Source organism: Pleurodeles waltl, chromosome 11, assembly GCF_031143425.1.
Source record: "Pleurodeles waltl isolate 20211129_DDA chromosome 11, aPleWal1.hap1.20221129, whole genome shotgun sequence".
Taxonomy (NCBI): Eukaryota; Metazoa; Chordata; class Amphibia; order Caudata; family Salamandridae; genus Pleurodeles; species Pleurodeles waltl.
In genome coordinates, this window is record NC_090450.1 from 922,421,150 (window position 1) to 922,441,254 (window position 20,105).

The following is a 20,105-nucleotide window of genomic DNA, read 5'->3' on the forward strand; positions in this document are numbered from 1 at the left end:
GCCAGAATATCAAGCGGTTTGCGTTGGGTCCCGAGGACCAGTCCACACGGTGCACCCTGTCCAGCTGGAGGGTAATTTTGTACTCCCAATCCAAGATAAATCGAAGCAGTGCTTGGGTATATCCTTGTATGTCTGAGCCCTCTGCTCCCACGGGGCCCCCCTTCAGCCGGATGTTGTTGCACCAAGAATGGTTTTCAAGGCCCGCTTCCACGGCCCTGAGGTCCTCTTGTTGTAGCTGGATGGCCTCCTGGCTGCTCCTTCAGGTGGATATTCTGTCACAGCAGCTGGGGAGGGTGCTGCACCTGAACCTGTGCACCCTCCCCCTCCATGTGTGGAGATTGATCAGCTACAGTTGACATCTTTTGACCTTCCTTCTGCAGCTTGTGACGTTATTCTGGTAGGCAGGCATAAAAATATGTGGCATGGTGTGCATTCAAGAACATTGGCCCTATTTGTGCCACTCATTCCAAGTTCTCTGCCCTGGTGTAGGAAGCTCGCTCTCTATATGGTGCACTAAAAAGAAGTACACCATGCAGAGTCCAGTGGATTCCAGTTGGTTTTTAGAGGCAAAAGTAGATAGGTCTAACGCTCTACACTTAGTGCAAGTACTGGGCACTGGTCAGAACCACACCAGCAGGTCACTCCAGGTGGCACTGGGGTGGCCAGGTGCAGGGGTGCAATAAGGAGTTGGGTGCCCAATGGTTTTCAATGGGTGTTGGCCCCTGTGACAAACAGGCTCTGGCTAGGAAGCCAGTCTGGACAACAAGCAGTTGGGTTGTAGATGTAGGGTGCTCGGGGATGTAGGTGTACCTTTGATCCTTTTCTCCAGGGGCAGCAGATGGAGGGGTGTCCTTAGGAGTCTGGTTTCCTCTTCCAGGAGCACTCGCGGGGAGGGGTCCTATTTGATGAGGCTGCAGGTGTTGTTGAGGAGTCTGGCTGGGGTGGACCCAGGGAGTCTCTAGCTCAGAGGAGCCTGGGGACGTTGTTGGCACCGATGACCCACCTCAGATCGTGTTGTGGGTGACGGGTGCAGTGGTTGCTGAGGGTGTCTGGTTTTCTCTCACCACAAGGCTACAGGAGTGAGGGCCTGTATGCAGAGGCTGCAGGCGACTTCGGTGAGACCACACTGGACTCGGTCTCTGGACAGCTGGGGAACCTTGTTGGCACCATTGGTTGTTTTCACCTTGGGCCGTGGATGTCAGGTGCAGTGGTCGCTATAGGTGATGGGTTTTTGCTGTTCCAAAGGCTGCAGAGTCCTGTCTTGAGCTTTGTTGCAAAGACTTGAGTCTTTATGGAAGGCAGACAGTCCTTCTGGGTTTCTTAGAGGATCAGCTGCAGGACGAGTCGGCTTTGGGGCAGAGTCTTTTGAGATCAGCAGGAAGTCCGACGAGGTAAGCTGCTTCTTTTTCTCTTCTGCAGGCGCAACTCTTGTGTGTCCTTGTCTTCGTAGGTCGTCAGGATTTGAGTTCTAGGGTTCAGGGGTGCCACCTATATACTGAATCTAGGGGCGTTACAGGGAGTGCCAGGTTATAGCCAATGGGCTGCCTACTTTTAGGGTCACTACACACTTTCTGTGATCACTTCCACTGGGAAGCGGGCATAACCCTAAACCTAGTGGCCTAATTCCTTCTAAACAAAATGGAGCATTTGAAACGTGGTGTCCACTTCAGCTCTTGCACTTCTGGGACTGGCATGAAGTGGGCACACCTTCTAATCTGCCTGATTTCCCACCTATGCTGCCACCAAAAGTGGGGTCGGGACAGGGGGTTCGGTCATCAATGCCATCAGGAGACACTTGTGTCACGTTCCAAAGGCAGCTAGACCTCTGAATATTCCTGCCCAGGAATGTCCATGGTGCCTGGGTGAGGTGTTAAGACCTCCGCCAAGTGCAGACTCTCATCTTGGGGGGCCAGAAACGCATCTATGTTGGATGAACTGATCAGGGCTAGTCAGTCAACAAACTAGTAGCTGGTAGGTTTTCAGGGGGCAGCTCTAGGGTTATCACCTCATCGAGGTCCCTTCGGGTACATTTACAAATAAATCCATCACTGGAATCAGTGAGGGTTTATTATTCTGAGATGGTTGATACCAAACATCCCAGGGTTCAGAGACGTCATCATGTAACTGGGGATCTCGTAATAACCCGTGTCCAGCACATGTATTTAAAACGACTCTCTTGTTCACTTACTATGTCTCGCAATCGACAGACACATAGCAGGGGTGTATCTACTCATGCATATATGCCATCGCATGTGTCCTGATGCACCCTGCCATAGGGGTGACTTATATCTGGCACATGCAGTGGTAGGGGACCTGGTACACAGGGGCGTGTGATGGGTCTCTTTTTCCTGCTCCAACGTGCGCAGTCTGTGATAGCAGCACTGTGTGGGTTTGATGAGGGGTCCCTGGGGGCGGCACAACTGGTGCTGCAGACCTCACAGCCCTTCCTTAATATCCCAGTTCCTAGGTACCCGGGGTAACATTTACTAGGGACTTACAGTGGGTGCTAAAGAGTGTGCCAATTGTGGAGAACTGTGCAGGTTTAGGAAAGAGCTCTGGCACAGAGGACCTTGTTAGCAGGGACCCAGTGCACTTCCAGTCAAAATCACATCCGATACCAGGCAAAAAGTGGGGGACTAACCATGCCAGAAAGGGTGCTTTACTACACCTGGTCACTGTTAAAGGTTCTATATCGGCCATTTCATCTTTCCTGCAGTTGCTGAAGTTACCTGTTATGACCCGTTTTCTCAAGTGACTTCAGCGTCTGTTCCCTCCCAGAACATTCATCATGCCCCAATGAGACCTCAATCTGGTCTTAACATGCCCTTTGAGGTACTGCACAACTTCCCACCGTGCCTGCTCACCCTAAAAATGGCTTTTCTAGTGGCCATAACATCAGCTAGGAGGATCAGCAAACTGCAAGCACTCTCAGGGCACCCATCCTATACAACATTCTACCCAGACAAACTGGTTGTCAGGAAACGTGCTTTCTTCCTCCTGAAAGTTAACACAACTTTTCATGTAGCCCACAATATCATCTTGCCTTCCATTTTTTGCTCTGCCTCACACTTCTAAAGAAGACGAGAGACTCCACTGACTGGACCCAAAAAGAGCATTGTCATTCTACCTTGATCGCACTAGAGATTTCCGGGTGGATGATCAACTGTTAGTTGGGTATGTTGGAGCAAAGAAGTTAGGGCTGTGCAGAAACAAACCATCTCATAATGGACATTGCTCTGCATACAAATCTGCTATACATTGGCCCAAAAAGCAACCCCCTGAAAGCTTGCGTTCTCAGTCCCCCAGAGCCAAGGCTGCAACTGTTGTGTTAGCTCACAAAGACTCTGTCCAGAACATCTGTCTGGCAGAAATGTGGACATCATTACAGACATTCACCGAACATTACTGTCAGGTCCATCATGATGGGCATTTTGCCTGTTCGGTCCTGCAGGACTATTTGGTCTAACCTGCTCGCAGACGCAGCTCCTCCCTTACTCGTGCCACTGGAAAGGCCTTTCAGGTCTTCCCAACCCCGCTGTTGTGTGACTGTCTGGTGTGAATTCACAAAATCCCAACTGTCAGTTACACCCAGTCATATGACCTAGGCAGGCAGCAGACAGAGGGCTAAGGGCAGGAAAATGGCAACTTTCTAAAAGTGCCATTTTCAAACTTGTAATGATAAATCTGACTTTACCATTAAAGAGGGATCATCATTTCAAGTTCATACATACCAAACCTGTTATATCCATCACCTCTGGGTTAGGAATTACTACTTATAAAATATAATAAGAAATCCCCAATGTTGCCCTATGGGAGGAGTAGGCCTCTCAGTAGTGAGAAAACAAATTTAAGAATTTTTCACTTCTAGGACATGTAAAAATAAAAAATACATGTCCTACCTTTTAATTAAACAGCACCCTGCTGTAGGCTACATAGGGCCTACATTTGGGGTGACTTTTTTTTAACACAACTTTATTGAGTTAGTATATCACATGTCTATGTTTACAGTTAACAGTACTAGAAAATATTGCATTACATGCAGTTTACACAGCTTATAGTTAATTATGTTTTCGTTCATCAAGTATGGAATCATAAATGCAATTTTGGCAACTAAGAAACTCAACTGTCCCCCCCTCCCACACCCATCTGCTGCTGTCTGCTGTGTTGTCCAGTAGTAATGGTGTGTGTATGGAGGATTCTAGTGAGCCATGTTGATGAGACATAAGCATACTATTTGTATGTGCTCGCTCTGGTGGGGTATCTAGCATTCGATGAACAGTCATGGACCACTGAGCTGTGGGGTGATAATGGGGGCTATCAAGGTGGTTTTAGAAGAGCGAGGATGTGGGAATATGTCTGGTTTTTCCATGTGGAGAGGGGAGCCATGCTCCCGGTAGGCCACATCTTATTTCTCCTGATCTATTACACAAAATGCGTCCAACAAGGCATCCCACTGCATTGAGATCGGTCTTTTGCGAAGTTCCCTGTACTCATTTGCGACGTATAGTCGCGCTTTCGGCCTGCCCCAATTGTGTAACTTCCTCACGCCATTAAGTTAGTGATGGTGTTCGTGAAGATTTCCAGTGTCTGGTTAGGCAGCGCCTTGCTAAGAGGAGAGCCAAATCTATGAAGCACGTAGTGACTTTGGAGCTGTGAGATCTAGGAAAGAGGCCCAGAATACAATGTTCTGCTGTGTACCAATGAGTCTTGCCTGTTTGCAAAGCACTTCTCCTACTTCCAACCAGTACATGGTGAGTCTAGGGCATGCCCACATCATATGGATGAAGTCTGCCTCTGTGATATGGCATCAGGGGCAATGTACCATGGCCCCAGGAAACATCAAATTGAGATTGTGGGTTGTAAGGTATGCGCAATGCGTTATAAAAAATGGTATAATATTTAATTATGTGTTTTGCGGAATGGTGTCTTAGCGTATCCTAGAAGGAAGCCCAATTCTTCATCTGTGAATTCTCTGTATGTCCACTTCCCATTTTGACATCAGCAAGCCGAGTGGCATTTGAAGGTGTGTTCGTAGACTTTGGTATAACCACTGGACTAGGTGCCTGCCATGTCCCATGGTGTGTAGAGCCTGCAGTAGTTCATTTGTTTGTGGTTCTGTCCCTTCTGGTGCCCAGTAATTACGAACTTAAGCCATACCGCTGGCATTGGTAAGGAACATTGTATCAGGGAGTCTATGGGTTACTTTTGGGGTGATTTGTGTGTAATAAAAGAGGAGTTTAAGGCTTGACAAGGGGTTTCAAATGCCAAGTTAACATGGCAGTGGGACACTGCCTTCAGGCAGTAGCGGCAGGTCTGGGACAAGTTTGAAGGTGCTACTTAAGTGGATGGCACAATAAGTGCTGCCGGTCCACTGGTAGCATTTCATTACAGGCCCTGGGTATATGGTATACCACTCTACAAGGGACTTGCATGTAAATTAGTTATGCCAATAAGGGTTATGCCAATCAAACCATGTTTAAGGGAGTGAGCACATGCACTTTAGCACTGGTTAGCAGGGGTAAAGTACACAGAGTCCTAAGGCCAACCGAGCAAAAATCCTGAAAAGATGGAGGCAAACAGGCAAAAAGTTTGGAGGAAGACCACTCTAAGACTGACAGGTTTAACAACCATTTTATCTTCCTCTTCTGTGCCTCTCTCCTCCCCCCCTCCTTGTTTCCTCTGTCTTTCCTTCTCTCTTTGGTTCCGTTATCTGGTAGAGACTTCTAGTTGCAGATTCCGTACCTTACAACTTCCCCCAGGCATCAGAGTGGATCCTGAGATTTTTCTTCGAGCAGTACCCTAGCGCCCTGTCAGGTGGTGTTGGCTGACTCTGCATCCATTGTTGGCATCATGGACGCCATGATGATGTGGCACTTGTAAATAGGCACCACCCCGGCGCGCTGACGTCAGTTCTTTTCTTTCCGTGCCAGTCTACGTGTAGATCCAGAGAACAGTTACCCTCAGTCTTTTGACTGGCTTTTTTTTTGGGGGGGTGCGTCAACTTGTCGTCCCAGAAGACCGGATTCAAGACGTGTGACTCCTGTCACTGCATGATATCGGTGACGGATCCGCACCTCATGTGCTTGTGGTGCCTGGAGCACAACCATGACCTGAAGTCGTGCTCCGAGTGCCAGGCCATGAACCCGAAGGCTTTGAGGGAGCGGTCTCTAAAGCTCATTGCGGCCCGCGGCTCGGCTCTGCGTCACTCCCAGTCTCATTTGAGAGGAAAGTCACAAGACCGCTTGCGGAGCCATCACCACTCGTCCTCTTCCCACCCTGAATTGCTGGGATATTCAGGTCACAAGGAGAAGTCATCTTTACCCCGTCGCTCGGACAATGTGACCTGGGAGCCATCCATGGAGCCACCCCTGCCCAACTCCGAGAGTTTTATGAGGCCAAGCGTCTCATCTTTGGGCAGTCTGACCCTCCTGTGATTCCTTCAGTCCCAGTAAGGTTGGCGGGCCCCCCTTTGGGTTCTGTGCTGGCGGCTACGGCCTCAGCTCCGGAGGGGCAACCCAAGATCTGTTACCGGACCCGTATGCCATCGCAACCTTTCCTGGCGCCAGTACAGAAGTTGACGCTCCCAATGTCAGTTTGGTCCACAGTCAACATCGACCCCGTACTGATGTCTGACTCCGAGCTGGAGCGACATTGCCCAACGATGATTCTGACTTATACGCAGACCTTGCTCCCCAGATTGGATCCTGACTCTTATGCCTATGGGTGCGGGTACGGTTACGTTGAGAGTATGGAGGGGTCGCTGGACCCTTTAGAATACCAGCAAGATGACCCTGATGTAGACTGGGCTCAGGAATGCCAGTGGTCTTGAAATCTCCCCTGACAATGGCATGCTTTCTCCCCCTACCATGGTTACGGAGGAGGGAGCCTTATATTCAGTTTTGGTGGGAAGAGTGGCTGAGGGCCTGGCCTCTAGCTGCCTTCGGTGGCTGTCCGGACTAACCTCCTGACCGAGGTGCTTGCTTTAGCCCGGGGCTATCTGAACCCATTTTGCCCTTTAATAAAGCAGTGCATTCCCTTCCGGACCCCTGGATAGGGAATCAAAATGAGTGGATCAACTTGGGAAGAAGTTATTCTCTTCCTCCAGTCTGGCGTTGTGGTCCGTGAACATTGCATGCCTTTTGGGCCAATACTCCCATACTTTATGAGATACGGTCGTGCAGGTGCTGCCACAGGTTCCAGAGTAGGCCTGGGCCATTCTCTCTCAAGCTGTTGCTGATGGGAGAAATGCAGCCAAGTTCACAATTAGTTGTGGGCTGGACACGACCGACTCACTAGGCAGATCAGTTGCATCAACAATGGCTTTAAGGCGCCACGCTTGGTTGAGGACATCTGGCTTTTCGGGGGATGTCTAGCAATCGCTTTTGGACATGCCCTTCATTGGCACCCGTCTCTTTGGAGACCAAGCAGACTCAGTGCTCGAGCGCTTTAAGGAGTCCCGGTCTACGGCTCAGTCCCTTGGCCTCACAGCTGCTCCTCGCCCCCCTTAGTCTGCTTTTTGCCCCTTCATGGCTACAGAATGGTCACCCAGCTGCGTCAGTTTTCCTCCAGCCACCGTGCTGTGCATGTGGCCCAGCCTCTGTGTGGATGAGTACACAGTATCCAACGTTCCCGTGGATCAGGGAGCCAACAGTCATCAGAGTCCACCACCTACCCTCTTCCCACTCCCCCCGCCGTCCCCCAATACACCTGCTGCAGCCTCCAAACCTTCCTAGTCCGTCGCTCCATCATGGATCAGTTGGAGGCAAGATTTGCCATCACCTGCTCCACTGGGAATCCATCACGACGGACAGGTGGGTTTTGCAAATTATCTGAAGGGGCTACTCCCTCGCCTTCAAGACTACCCCCTCTGGCCATGCCTCCATCCTACAATCAGATGACAGAGGATCCCTAAGCACTTCTCCGCGAGAAAGGTACACCTCTCTTGGCCAAGGGAGCCAGAAAGAGGGTCCCTGTGCCAGAAGTAGGTTGTGGTTGTTATTCCTGCTACTTTCTGGTGCCCAAGAAGGACAAGGGCCTCCCCCATATCCCAGACCTCCAGTCCCTCAATCTCTTCCTCAGAAAGGAGAAGTTCAGAATGCTCACTCTAGCTCAGTGTTCCCATCTGTCCTGGAGACTGGATGGTAGTGTTGGACTTGCAGGATGCCTACTTTCACATTCCCGTCCTGCCTGCCCACAGACATTACTTGCTGTTCGTGGTAGGTCACAAGCACTTTCAATTTACTTGTGCTACCCTTTGGCTTTACCAGCGCCCCTCGGATGTTCACCAAAGAGATGGCGGTGGTCACAGCTTATCTGCGCAGGCTAGGGGTTTCAGTCTTCTCCCTACCTCAACAACTTGCTGTTGAAGGTGGGCTCACCCAAGGTTGTCGTCTCCCATCTCCAGACTATGTCAGACCTCCTGCTTTCGCTGGGGTTCACTATATATGTGCCAAAGTCACACCTGACTCCCTCTCTTGCGCTCCCTTTCATCGGAGATGTTCTGGGCACAGTGCAGTTTTGGGCTTATCCGCTGTCATCTACGGCGAATCCGGGATATTCAGGAAATGATACCAATGTTTCAGCCTCTGTCCTGGGTTTCAGTGAGAATGACTCTGAGGCTGCTGGGCCTCATGGTCTCCTGCATCCTGCAAGTCATACAGGCGAGATGGCATATGCGGGCTGTGAAGTAGGACCTGAAGTTCCAGTGGGCGCAGCATCAGGGGAATCTTTCCGACATGGTCCAGATCTCAGAGGGAACTGCGCAAAATCTGCAGTGGTGGCTTTTGAACTGAGACTAGGTCGAAGGCAGACCCCTCTCCCTTCTCCAACCAGATCTGACAGTAGTGGCAGAAGCGTCACTCCTGGGATGGGGTGGCCACATGGGGTAAGCGGATATCAGAGGTGTCTTGTTTCCGGGGGAGTCCGGGCTCCACATCAATCTTCGGGAGCTCAAGGTGATCAGGCTTGCTTTAATAGCATTCCTTACCTCTCTCAAACGGAAAGTAGTGCAGGTGTTCACTGACAACACCATGGCCAGCAGTCAGCAGAGGGGACATCCTTGGGTACAATTAAGGTAGAATGCCAATGCTCTTTTTGGATCCAGAAAGTGGAGTCTCTCCACCTCACGAGAAGGATGTGGGGGTGCCTAAAATGTAGGCAAGGTAACGGACGGACGTACATGAAAGGGCATGACCACTTTGGGTAGGAAAGAGGCTCAGGTACGAATCATCACTATGTCAGGATGGACAGAGATGACGGGTAACTTTGAAGAAATAGCTTGCAGCTCACTCACTCTTTATGCAGAGGTGATGGCTACAAGGAAGGCTGTTTTTAAAGCGAGAAGCCAAAGAGCCATAAGACTTATCTCATGCTACCTCACTTTAAGGAAAATGCCCAAAACTCATGTTTCAGTAATGTATTTTTATTCTACATTGTGCCTTATTTTTGTTTCTTAGCGCCATGAAGTCTTTGGTTACCGAGAACTTTAAGAGAAATCAAATAAAGCCAAATTAGTCTGCCCAGTTTGTTATCGATTTTAGCACATATTACCTGTTTCTTATCCCTGCATTAGTCTAGCTATTCCCCAGCACTGCTCTAGGTGAATCATAGGCTATTTTAGTTATGTTTCGCTGTTGCCTGTCACATTGTATTTGCTATGTATTAGTGCAGATGCTATTATATGATTTTTATCATCTTGTTGGTAAAATTATTCAATAATCTATACTCGCCTGAAGATATAAACTATTTTAGTTGGAGATAAAGTGTCTTTGGGAATGGCTAATTTTCCACAAGCTATAATAATGAACTGAAGTACTTTGTTCAAACCATGCTGGTGAAGGACTCATGTTCTATGTTGTGTTTTAGGCGGTGAGACTGGTAACTGAACTAAGCTTGGAATACCATGTTTATGACCCACAGCTCTGGAGTGGTTTGCTGCAGAAGCTGCTTGGTTTCAATATGGTGAGATACTGCATGTCATTTTATGGTTCCTTTATTTGCTCTGTTGTGTTAGACCTAGTCATTGAAGTTAAGTGTACAGGCAAGGGGGCTATTCTGTTTATTCTTGTTCTGCAGCAAAAACAAATTATGGCCTCCTGCCTTACAAATCACGTTTGGAGTGTTCAACACGGTGTGTTTTTCCACATTTTTCCACAAGCTTGAGGCGCTCCCATGCACTTGTCACATCTGCAAAACTCTTATATCTTGGATGTTGCTAACCAGTTGTATTTACTTTCTTCTTTTGTTTATTCCCCCCCCACACACACACACACTTTCTTCTCAATTCATTATATTAATGTAACTGTTACTTTACACAGCCTTGAGAAAGCCTCAGACCTGCCCTCCAAAGGAGGCGAAACTCGTGTTAACTGGCCTTTGTTATTCTTAACGTATTGACTGAAATATTGCTTCAATCACGTCAACTCCAATGAAAAAAGGACAATTTCTTAGTATTCTCTGCGATTACTGTACTGACTATCCTATGTTTTCCTGACATAGGAGGTGTTTACATACTAACAGTTAGACTGCTTTATTTGGAACAAGTTGACACTTGATTGCCCAGCATGGCCCTCAAACAGACATTGTGAGTACATAGAAGTTATAGGCCTGGATTGCACAAAAGACACTTGCCTATGCCCATACTTGGCATCACTCCAAAACATTGCGATGCACTGGTCCATTTGTCTCCTTGATGTCTCCTCTCACTGGTGCCAAACAGTGATGGCAGGTCTGAGAGACCTGTAGAAGATATTTATCACACTAAGGAGGACACAAGATGCCGCCTGAGGTAACAAACATGTTTAGTAGTGTGTGACAGAAGGACTTAGTGTTCTTTGAAGCTTAAATCAGACCTTGCCAAACAGTGTTCTACATATGTACTTTTCAGTATGCAAGGGGTGGGTCAGAACTTACCATTACTAATGCAGGACTAGTGTGTGGGCCCTAAGAGATATGGCCATATATCCTTTATCACCCTATTTACACTTCTTTTCAGCATCACAGTTTATTTTGGTTAGATGTCCATGTATCTATCCCACTTGGTGTTGGGGGCGAGGCAACAGGGACTGTGTTTTATAGGCATCGTGTATGAATGCGTAGGTATAATCTGTGGTCCAGTCAGTCTTTTCCCAGTTGTTTTGCAGTGTTAATTATAAAATGTCATCCACATTGACAAGGACTAGAATGGCTGTCATCCACGAGGGCATCCCATTCTACACTGTGCCCCTCCATCCCCGGGATCTTCTCTACAGGGCTCACTGCACATCTCCCATGGAGCAGTACTTGATGTAGCTGTCAATTTAGGGGTCTTCCCAAGAGATTGTTATCAGGTTGATGGACCTCTGGGGAAGGAGTAAATATGCATCTGGTTCTTGTAACAGAACTGGAGCAGAAATAAGAAAGATACATAGAAGCTTGGAGAGAAGTTAGTTTCTGGGTTGTAATTGTATTTGCAGGTCCACTTGGCTCCCAATTACAAGCTAATAAGTTTCAAGTCTTAGACGAGCAGTGTTGAGGCTTTGAGGTTTCACTTTGGGAAGTTGGTCAATAAAGGAAAGGGAAACATGCAGCTTAATGGTGTGTGAGCAAAATAAACTATTCATGATCATTGCAGCATCATTAAGACAAAGTGTAGTAATCTTATTCAGAAGCTTCAGTTAAATGGGTCTTGTGATGCTGAGAGCATGGTTCTCTGACACAGTGCATAACAGATACAATTTGTATAAACCATATGAAAAATACAGAAACGTGACCGAAGTACTGATCGTTTATGGGGTATTTCGCCATGGTGCCAGCTACATGTTGATATCGACTGATGGGGTTTCCAGTCATTTCTACACTTAGATAAATTTGTGATGGAGTGAAATTGACACTCATTGGAAGGGATTGATGGGGGCAAACAGATGAGTGGGCCAGGAGGGAGGGCGTTCAGTAGCACGACAGGAAAGGTGGAAGGTGGAATGGCACTGATGGTGGAGGGTAGGTAAACAAAGACAGCAGGATGGAGGAGAAGGAGTTGGGATAACGTTGGCCAGTGGGTTGGGAATGACACAGCACCATGGAATCGGGCTGGAAGGCGAGAAGAGGTAGTGAGAAAATGGGGTTTACTGAAGTCCCTGTGCCTGTCTTTCATTACCTGTAGTTTGGGCGCTGAATATGGCAGTTTCAGTGTTCTCTACTTTGACAACCCCTAAACTGCTGAATGGGAATGACTTTGAACCTGTATACCGACTGAACCCGTGTCTCAAAGTATCATCCACAGGCCCACCTTTAAAGTTGTTTGTGTTATGTTTATTATATGACTCTCTAAAATGTTATTGATCAGCAGAAAACACATCAGTCTCTTTGAATAGTAGAGTCCTAGGAAGTGTGATCACTGCTTTGTGAACATCCATTGTGACTTGATATATTTTGGATTTGAAGAATATTGTTGGCTGTGTGTGACACCAGATAACTGGATCTTTGAAATATTAAGGTCATAGGCCAGTGTTACTATGATAAAATTGTGTGTGTGTGTGTAAACACATGAATTAACATTTTCTAAATTAAATTTCCTTTTCAGATTCGATACCTGAGGAAAGTGTTAGTGGCAATTACTGGTGTGCATTCCCTGTGGCAGGTATGTTAGTCACACTAGCTAGCCTTGCAATCAAAAGCTACCACTGGTCATTCATTGTAGATGTGAGTTTGTTTTGCTTTTGAAGAACGCTGAAGTGAAAGTGTTGGATAATAAGCTCCAGCAACATTCAGATCAACTTTAACATAGGGAAAAAAAGACCGGCATTGTCCCTTCATCACTCCTTCACAGTGACTCTCTAGAAGGTGCAGAGAAATATGGCTTCCATTCCACATCGTTCCTGCTGTTGTATTCCTTGTTGAACAAGAGGAATGCTTTCAAACCGAGACCTACCCCAACTCTCCAATTGTAAACAGAGTTCCCTTATCCTACCCATTCATTCATAATCAGTCTTTGTTTTGATTTAAAGACATAATCTCGCATCATATCAGCCCTTAATGCATTGTATGTGATTTCAATGTTCCAGAGAATAAAATTCAAATAAAGGTCAACATTTCTTAAATCGGTCTTCCAAAACATAATCTGAGACCCAGTAAGGCAAATATGTTTGAGTCAAGAGCCAACAGAAAGAACTGGATGTTTCATACTTATGGTGGAAGCCCAGCCCTAAAATGCTCCCTGCCCAAAATTGAAAAATTTACCTAATCTGCTAACTCAATGAACCTCTCACAACCTCTGGGATTAACCCTCCCCCATTCATGAAGGGACAGATCTCCTTGATATGCAATTAGAGAAGATTGGTTCTGAAACTTCTGCCTTTTTGAACCAATCTTTTTCACCTTTAGATGATGGTCAGTAACTCCTCCCAGAGGGGCGAGTGCCCCCCGGAAGCTCCCGGCTGTTGTGGTATTCACTTAACCCCTTTCAAGAATCATGAACAAGAAGTCCATGTTCACAACAAACTTCATGCATAGCTGATATTGTTTAACACTATGTTTTGCTTTAGTCCTTTGTCATGACAGCGCCCTCTGACAGCACCTTTAGCAATAGGCTCCCTTGTTTGCAGGCATCTAGCACCTATGCAGCTCCTAGGCTCCACCTTGCTGCTGAGATTTGTGTGGGTGGCCCTTGTGCCAGGTCCGGGCTGCAAGTGCTGTGTCCACCCTGTGCTGACCCCTTTTACTGACCACTCGACTGCTCCCCGGTACCCCTGCTGTAAGGCATCCCAAGGACACAAACTTGAGTGGCTCCTCTTGCCCCTGCCGTAAGGCATCCCAGGGTCACAACCTTGAGCGGCTCCTCTTTTTAGGTTGAGCATAGCAGCATGCAAGCGCTGCTTTTCCGACGTGTTGGTATGTATCTAGGCTTTTAGCCACTCCCCCCACACGACCAGCACTATCACTCGTTCATAGGCTTGCCTTCCAAAAACACTTTGTTTTCGTTGGTAAATGCTTCCTGGGGGCGGTTTTGTTACCACCTTGGCCGCTGACCCTGTTACACTGTTGCACTTTTGCCGATAACTTTGCGAGCGAACTTCTTTTTCCTTTTGTCTCTCTCCTTGCCCTTATGGCGACGCTTTGAACCGGTTTGCTTATGTCAACTGTTTTTATTTTCAGTATGTGTGGCAAGAAAAGTCCAGGTAGGAAGTACAACGCTAAAAGCTAACTCGAGCAAACGCAAGACCCATTGCAATGCTTGTTCGGCTATTGTGCTCATCCTATCCGGTCCGTGCTGTCTCCCCCATGCTGCCCTTTAGATGATGGTCAGTAACGCCACGAAGTGCTAAGCCAATTATGTGAAAAGCAAGTAAATAAATAGCAGGTTTGCCCTTTGTGCAAAAGCTTCCAAATATCGGATACATGGCTAACAAGATGTCCCAACCGAAGTCTGTAAGACATCCGGAACAATCCCCTGATGCTGAACCCATCTGGGTGCTCAGATGACCTGATTCAGCTAAAAAAAACGTATATAGGGCATACTGCAACACTAGCCAGCTCCATAAAACGGGACAGTTTCCCTCACGTATCTGCCTCTGACGTACAACACACAAGGACACCTTTCTACGCACAATTTGGGGCTGTAGTAAAATTCAGGAACATTGGCAAAATTTACTACGTGAAATGGGGCAGGTCTAGAAAGTGACATTTCCCCACTGCCTCAGTTTGTAATTCTGGCATTTCCCAATGCTGTACATCTCAAAATGGGCCAAGTTAAGGTTGTGTGTTTGATAGTAGCAAAAACAGACGTAGCAAGTGCACGGGGTTCCCCAAGCACTCCATGAAGAGTGGCAAACCGGCATGGCCTTGTGTATAGAGGCTGAAAAGGTGAAATATGAATTTAGAGTTTGCCCTGGTAAATTGCATAACATTTGGGGGTGAGGGATGAAATGCTACGTCTTGGGCGATGGCCCTGATGCGCTAGACAATACGTTTGAAATAATCTTTTTTTTAAAGCTTCCAAAAACTATTCAAAATTTCTGAAAAGGTGTGCATTTTGTGCATTTTCCCATTAGACTCTAAGTAGTCTGAGGGCCAGGCCAGTAGTAACTTTGGGTATTGGATCACCACTATGATAATGACCTTACAATGCTCTCATAACTTGGTTGAAGCTAATTACTCTTTACGAATTAGTTTCATCTCCTTAAATCACAGCAACCGCCGAGGCACTGGAATTGTTATTGTAGTTGCTAGGTGTGTCTATTTTAATTAAGTACAAATATGCATCATAAAATGTTTGTTTTGTGCCATTGTATTTGTTTTTCTTTCATCGAAGTTTGAAAGTTCCTGCTTTGATACAGCTGTGGATTTCTTAAATGCAGTTTCTTTAACCCACCCCAGCCTGGTTGAAGATGTATACTGATAATTCCGAGCGTGGAGTTACAAGCTCCTTGTTTTGCTGACCTCTTTTGTCCCTGACAGTATGGTAAACTGTTTTTTTTCTATTAACGAAGTTAGTGTCGGGTCAAGGTCCTAGACACGACACTGCCAGACAGCTGCGTGGACCTACACTCACACGTTCACAAAGAAATTACAGTTTAGTAAAAATCTGAAGGAATGAAACACATTTTGAATGTGCGTTTGGGGCCCAATGAATCTACAATCTAAGATGCACAAATGTAGATTTGATTGTACTGTGAGGATCGTGACCCACTATCATCTGTCAGCATGTGTGAGACGGTACAGCAGTGTGACTGGCTAGCCACAGATTGCATTCCGAGTGGGCACGGTTGTCATTGCACCCAAATGGTCTGCTCATTTACACTAATTTATTTTCCAGCATAAGCAGAACTCGAAGGGTGTCAAACACTTTACAGGGTAACAGTTTCCACTACCAAATAGGGAGTCGACAAGAGAACAGTGTGAATATATAATACATAACTACTAAGTAAATAATACGTATTATTTCAGTGGGTATAATCAGGGACAGCACATTTGTTTCACTCAGCGACCTAGTAATTTTGTTCCACCTTGAGGAGGGAATGGGATCACAAGAGAGATGGGAGCAGACGCCATAGTGCTGTCATCGTTTTATTCCTACTTGAGTCCTAGCAAGGTACAGGCCTGCAAGTCGAGAAACTGTGTTTTTTAAGTGGCTCATAATCCGCTTTGCTGGCGAGAATAATGAAGATGCAGTAACCAGGTTTGTCAGATGCAGTGTTTTATGATGCCCTGTTCCCCATTAATGGTTGGCAGAAGGGTGAAAGGGGTGGCTAGTTGGTGAGTGATATTATTACTGCTAACAGTCGTCCGATTTCGGACTATTTGAAAGTTCCTGTTTGTATTCATGAAACCTTAGAGACGTTTCTAGATGAACCTTCAGTGAGAACATACAGTATCCATCTAAAAAATAAATATTGAAGATAAATAACTTTCTCTTGTTCATGCTGCGATTCTGTTATTTAAGCAAGCCTCATTTGGCAGCGTCATAATATTACTGCCTCTGCTTTAAAGTTTATTAAGTGTGTTCTGATTCTACTCGTCCCACACTCCCGTTCCACTACCTCAGTTCCATCCTAATTGGATTCTTTGAAAACCCTTCACAGCAGAACTCCAGCTACCGTCTAGTGTACCAGATCTGTGGTTCAGTCTTGAGTCTAGGCTCAGCCTTCATACTTGCATAAACAGCATGCCCAAAAATCCACCCTACTAGCCAAGACTTACATAGCATTAAACACTTTATTCCTTAACATGACTTTAGGACTGAAATTCAATCCCTGGTACTCTCACGCTTAACCATGGGAACCCCATTCTGACTGTCCTATCTAAACCACACCTTCCTGCTCGGAAAGCTTCTCTTCACTTTGTGGCTCATCTGGTATGAGGCAGTAACCGCTTCATACACATCACTCCTGAACTGGAGGCGGAATTTAATAGGTAACCATAACACCTCCACTTTCGTACTAACTTTGCACTTTAGTCTTACTCCAGACTTGCACTAAGTGACACGAAACAGGTGGCTGTAGAAAAGGCGTTGGATGACTCTCTGTACCCTTGGCAAGCTGCACCTTGAGGTTGAACCTCCGCACCCTAGGCACGCTGCACCTTTTTTGGATGAGTCTCTGCACCCTAGGCAAGCTGCACCTTCAATGGTTGAGCCTCTGCACCTTTGGCAAGCTGCACCTTCGTTGGTTGAGCCTCTGCACCCTAGGCAAGCTGCACCTTCATTGGTTGAGCCTCTGCACCCTAGGCAAGCTGCACCTTCGTTGGTTGAGCCACTGCACCCTAGGCAACCTGCACCTTCATTGGTTGAGCCTCTGCACCCTAGGCAAGCTGCACCTTCGTTGGTTGAGCCTCTGCATCTTTGGCAAGCTGCACCTTCATTGGTTGAGCCTCTGCACCCTAGGCAAGCTGCACCTTTGTTGGTTGAGCCTATGCACCCTAGGCAAGCTGCACCTTCATTGGTTGAGCCTATGCACCCTAGGCAAGCTGCACCTTCATTGGTTGAGCCTCTGCACCCTAGGCAAGCTGCACCTTCGTTGGTTGAGCCTCTGCATCTTTGTCAAGCTGCACCTTCATTAGTTGAGCCTCCGCACCTTAGGCAAGCTGCACCTTTGTTGGTTGAGCCTCTGCACCTTTGGCATCTGCACCTTAGGCAAGCTGCACCTTCGTTGGTTGAGCCTTTGCACCCTAGGCAAGCTGCACCTTCGTTGGTTGAGCCTCTGCACCCTAGGCAAGCTGCACCTTCGTTGGTTGAGCCTCTGCACCCTAGGCAAGCTGCACCTTCGTTGGTTGAGCCTCTGCACCCTAGGCAAGCTGCACATTCGTTGGTTGAGTCTCCGCACCCTAGGCAAGCTGCACCTTCGTTGGTTGAGCCTCTGCACCCTAGGCAAGCTGCACCTTCGTTGGTTGAGCCTCTGCACCCTAGGCAAGCTGCACCTTCGTTGGTTGAGCCTCTGCACCCTAGGCAAGCTGCACCTTCGTTGGTTGAGCCTCTGCACCCTAGGCAAGCTGCACCTTCGTTGGTTGAGCCTATGCACCCTAGGCAAGCTGCACCTTCGTTGGTTGAGCCTTTGCACCCTAGGCAAGCTGCACCTTCGTTGGTTGAGCCTCTGCACCCTAGGCAAGCTGCACCTTCGTTGGTTGAGCCTCTGCACCCTAGGCAAGCTGCACCTTCGTTGGTTGAGCCTCTGCACCCTAGGCAAGCTGCACCTTCGTTGGTTGAGCCTCTGCACCCTAGGCAAGCTGCACCTTCGTTGGTTGAGCCTCTGCACCCTAGGCAAGCTGCACCTTCGTTGGTTGAGCCTCTGCACCCTAGGCAAGCTGCACCTTCATTGGTTGAGCCTCTGCACCCTAGGCAAGCTGCACCTTCATTGGTTGAGCCTCCGCACCTTAGGCAAGCTGCACCTTTGTTGGCTGAGCCTCTGCACCTTTGGCATCTGCACCTTTGGCAAGCTGCACCTTCGTTGGTTGAGCCTCTGCACCCTAGGCAAGCTGCACCTTCATTGGTTGAGCCTCTGCACCCTAGGCAAGCTGCACCTTCATTGGTTGAGCCTCCGCACCTTAGGCAAGCTGCACCTTTGTGGTTGAGCCTCCGCACCCTAGCAAGCTGCACCTTCGTTGGTTGAGCCTCTGCACCCTAGGCAAGCTGCACCTTTGTTGGTTGAGCCTCCGCACCCTAGCAAGCTGCACCTTCGTTGGTTGAGCCTCTGCACCTTCGTTGGTTGAGCCTCCACATTCTATTCATATTTAAGGTTTTCATTACAGTGCAGTCACTTTTAATATTGTGAAGATTTTAATTAATCATACAATAAAGCTCATTAGACACACTCCTTACTCATCTGCCTTAACTTCAAATCAGCCTGTGGACGCACAAAACCCTTCACTCTCCCTCTCTCCTCACTACAGGAGCGGCTCGCTGGGCCTTGAAGGGGCGGAGCAGCGCATGCAAGGGTGGGGGGAATTCATTTAATAAAAAAATATACACTTACCTTCGCTTGCCGCCACCACCAGGCTGCTCCTCTCCTGCAGGCACAGGCTCCCAGCCTGCCCTGCGGCCAATCCTGACGCTGCTCAGAGCACCGTTAGGATTGGCTGGGAGCCTGTGCCTGCTCTCTCCAGCCCAGCAACACAGTGCTGGGTTGGAGAAAGCACAGTGCGCATGTGTGTTTGGCCGCCAAACACACATGCGCACTGAGGGGAGTGCACTCCCATCGTACCCGTCATCCCCAATGCCCGCCCCTTTTACTACAAAACAATAATGCAGTTTATTATTGTTTTGTAGTAAAAGGCTTCCTGCTGCTGGCGGGTGAGGAGGAAATGCTCCTCCGCCATAGCAGAGGAACCGCCACTGCCGCACTAACTTTCTGTAGTATCTCTTGTTCATTCTTACTGCATCTAGGGACATTCGTTCATCATCAGACTTTATTAGCTTGCAACACGTGGTGTTAACGTTCTAGTTGGAATTTAAGGTCAGTGTTCCATCTGCACAGTGTTGATGTTCAAAGGACATCCTGTGTGTAGCTTTTGGCACGTTTACATCCTACTGCACTAGAGTGACTCACTTGTACTTTTCTACTTAATAAATCTTCCTGGAAGAACACTTTCCCACAAACTTAAAATATCCAGGGGCCTCTGCTCTCAATCTTTTCTTGGCTGCAATCCTAAAGCATGAAAATAGATTCTCTATATTACATGCACCAGCCCCTCCCTGACTACTTTTGGATCTCAATTTAAGATCCTCCTGTTCAGTAAATGCATTTCTTCCTTGTCCTAGCTCTTTATTTTCTCGCCTTACCCTATATTTCTTTCTTACCATACTCCCCATTTGTCTCCTACAACATGAAAATTGTGTTTTTAGCTTTTCCTGTCTGGAAATTAATTCTCTCCCTAACCTTTCTCCTGATATTGCTTTTAGCCTCACTTTGTAAATGTTTGTACTTATTCCTCATTAACCTCTCCTCTCGACTTCATTTGTGTGATTGGCACTGTTCTGTGTATATTCTTCAAATAGCAGTTAACTTAACGTGAACTCCTGTCATCTATACTGCTGCATTTTCCTTTATGACTCTCACTCCTCATTTGACTTTCTGATGTTTCATCAATTGTGTTTTACTTTCTGCAGATACTCAGTGCTTCTATGCAAAGCCATCTTT

General features: G+C 47.4%; 1 protein-coding gene across 2 annotated transcripts in view; it reads left to right on the top strand.

Annotated features, from left to right (window-relative positions):
* KNTC1 (kinetochore associated 1) overlaps positions 1 to 20,105 on the top strand; it is a 495,394-nt gene that overhangs the window by 402,565 nt on the left and 72,724 nt on the right. For both annotated transcript variants that reach the window (XM_069214955.1, XM_069214954.1), the window contains exons 56-57: positions 9,865 to 9,960; positions 12,560 to 12,616. In XM_069214955.1, the coding sequence (XP_069071056.1) occupies positions 9,865 to 9,960; positions 12,560 to 12,616 (153 nt within the window). The remainder of the gene's footprint in view (positions 1 to 9,864; positions 9,961 to 12,559; positions 12,617 to 20,105) is intronic.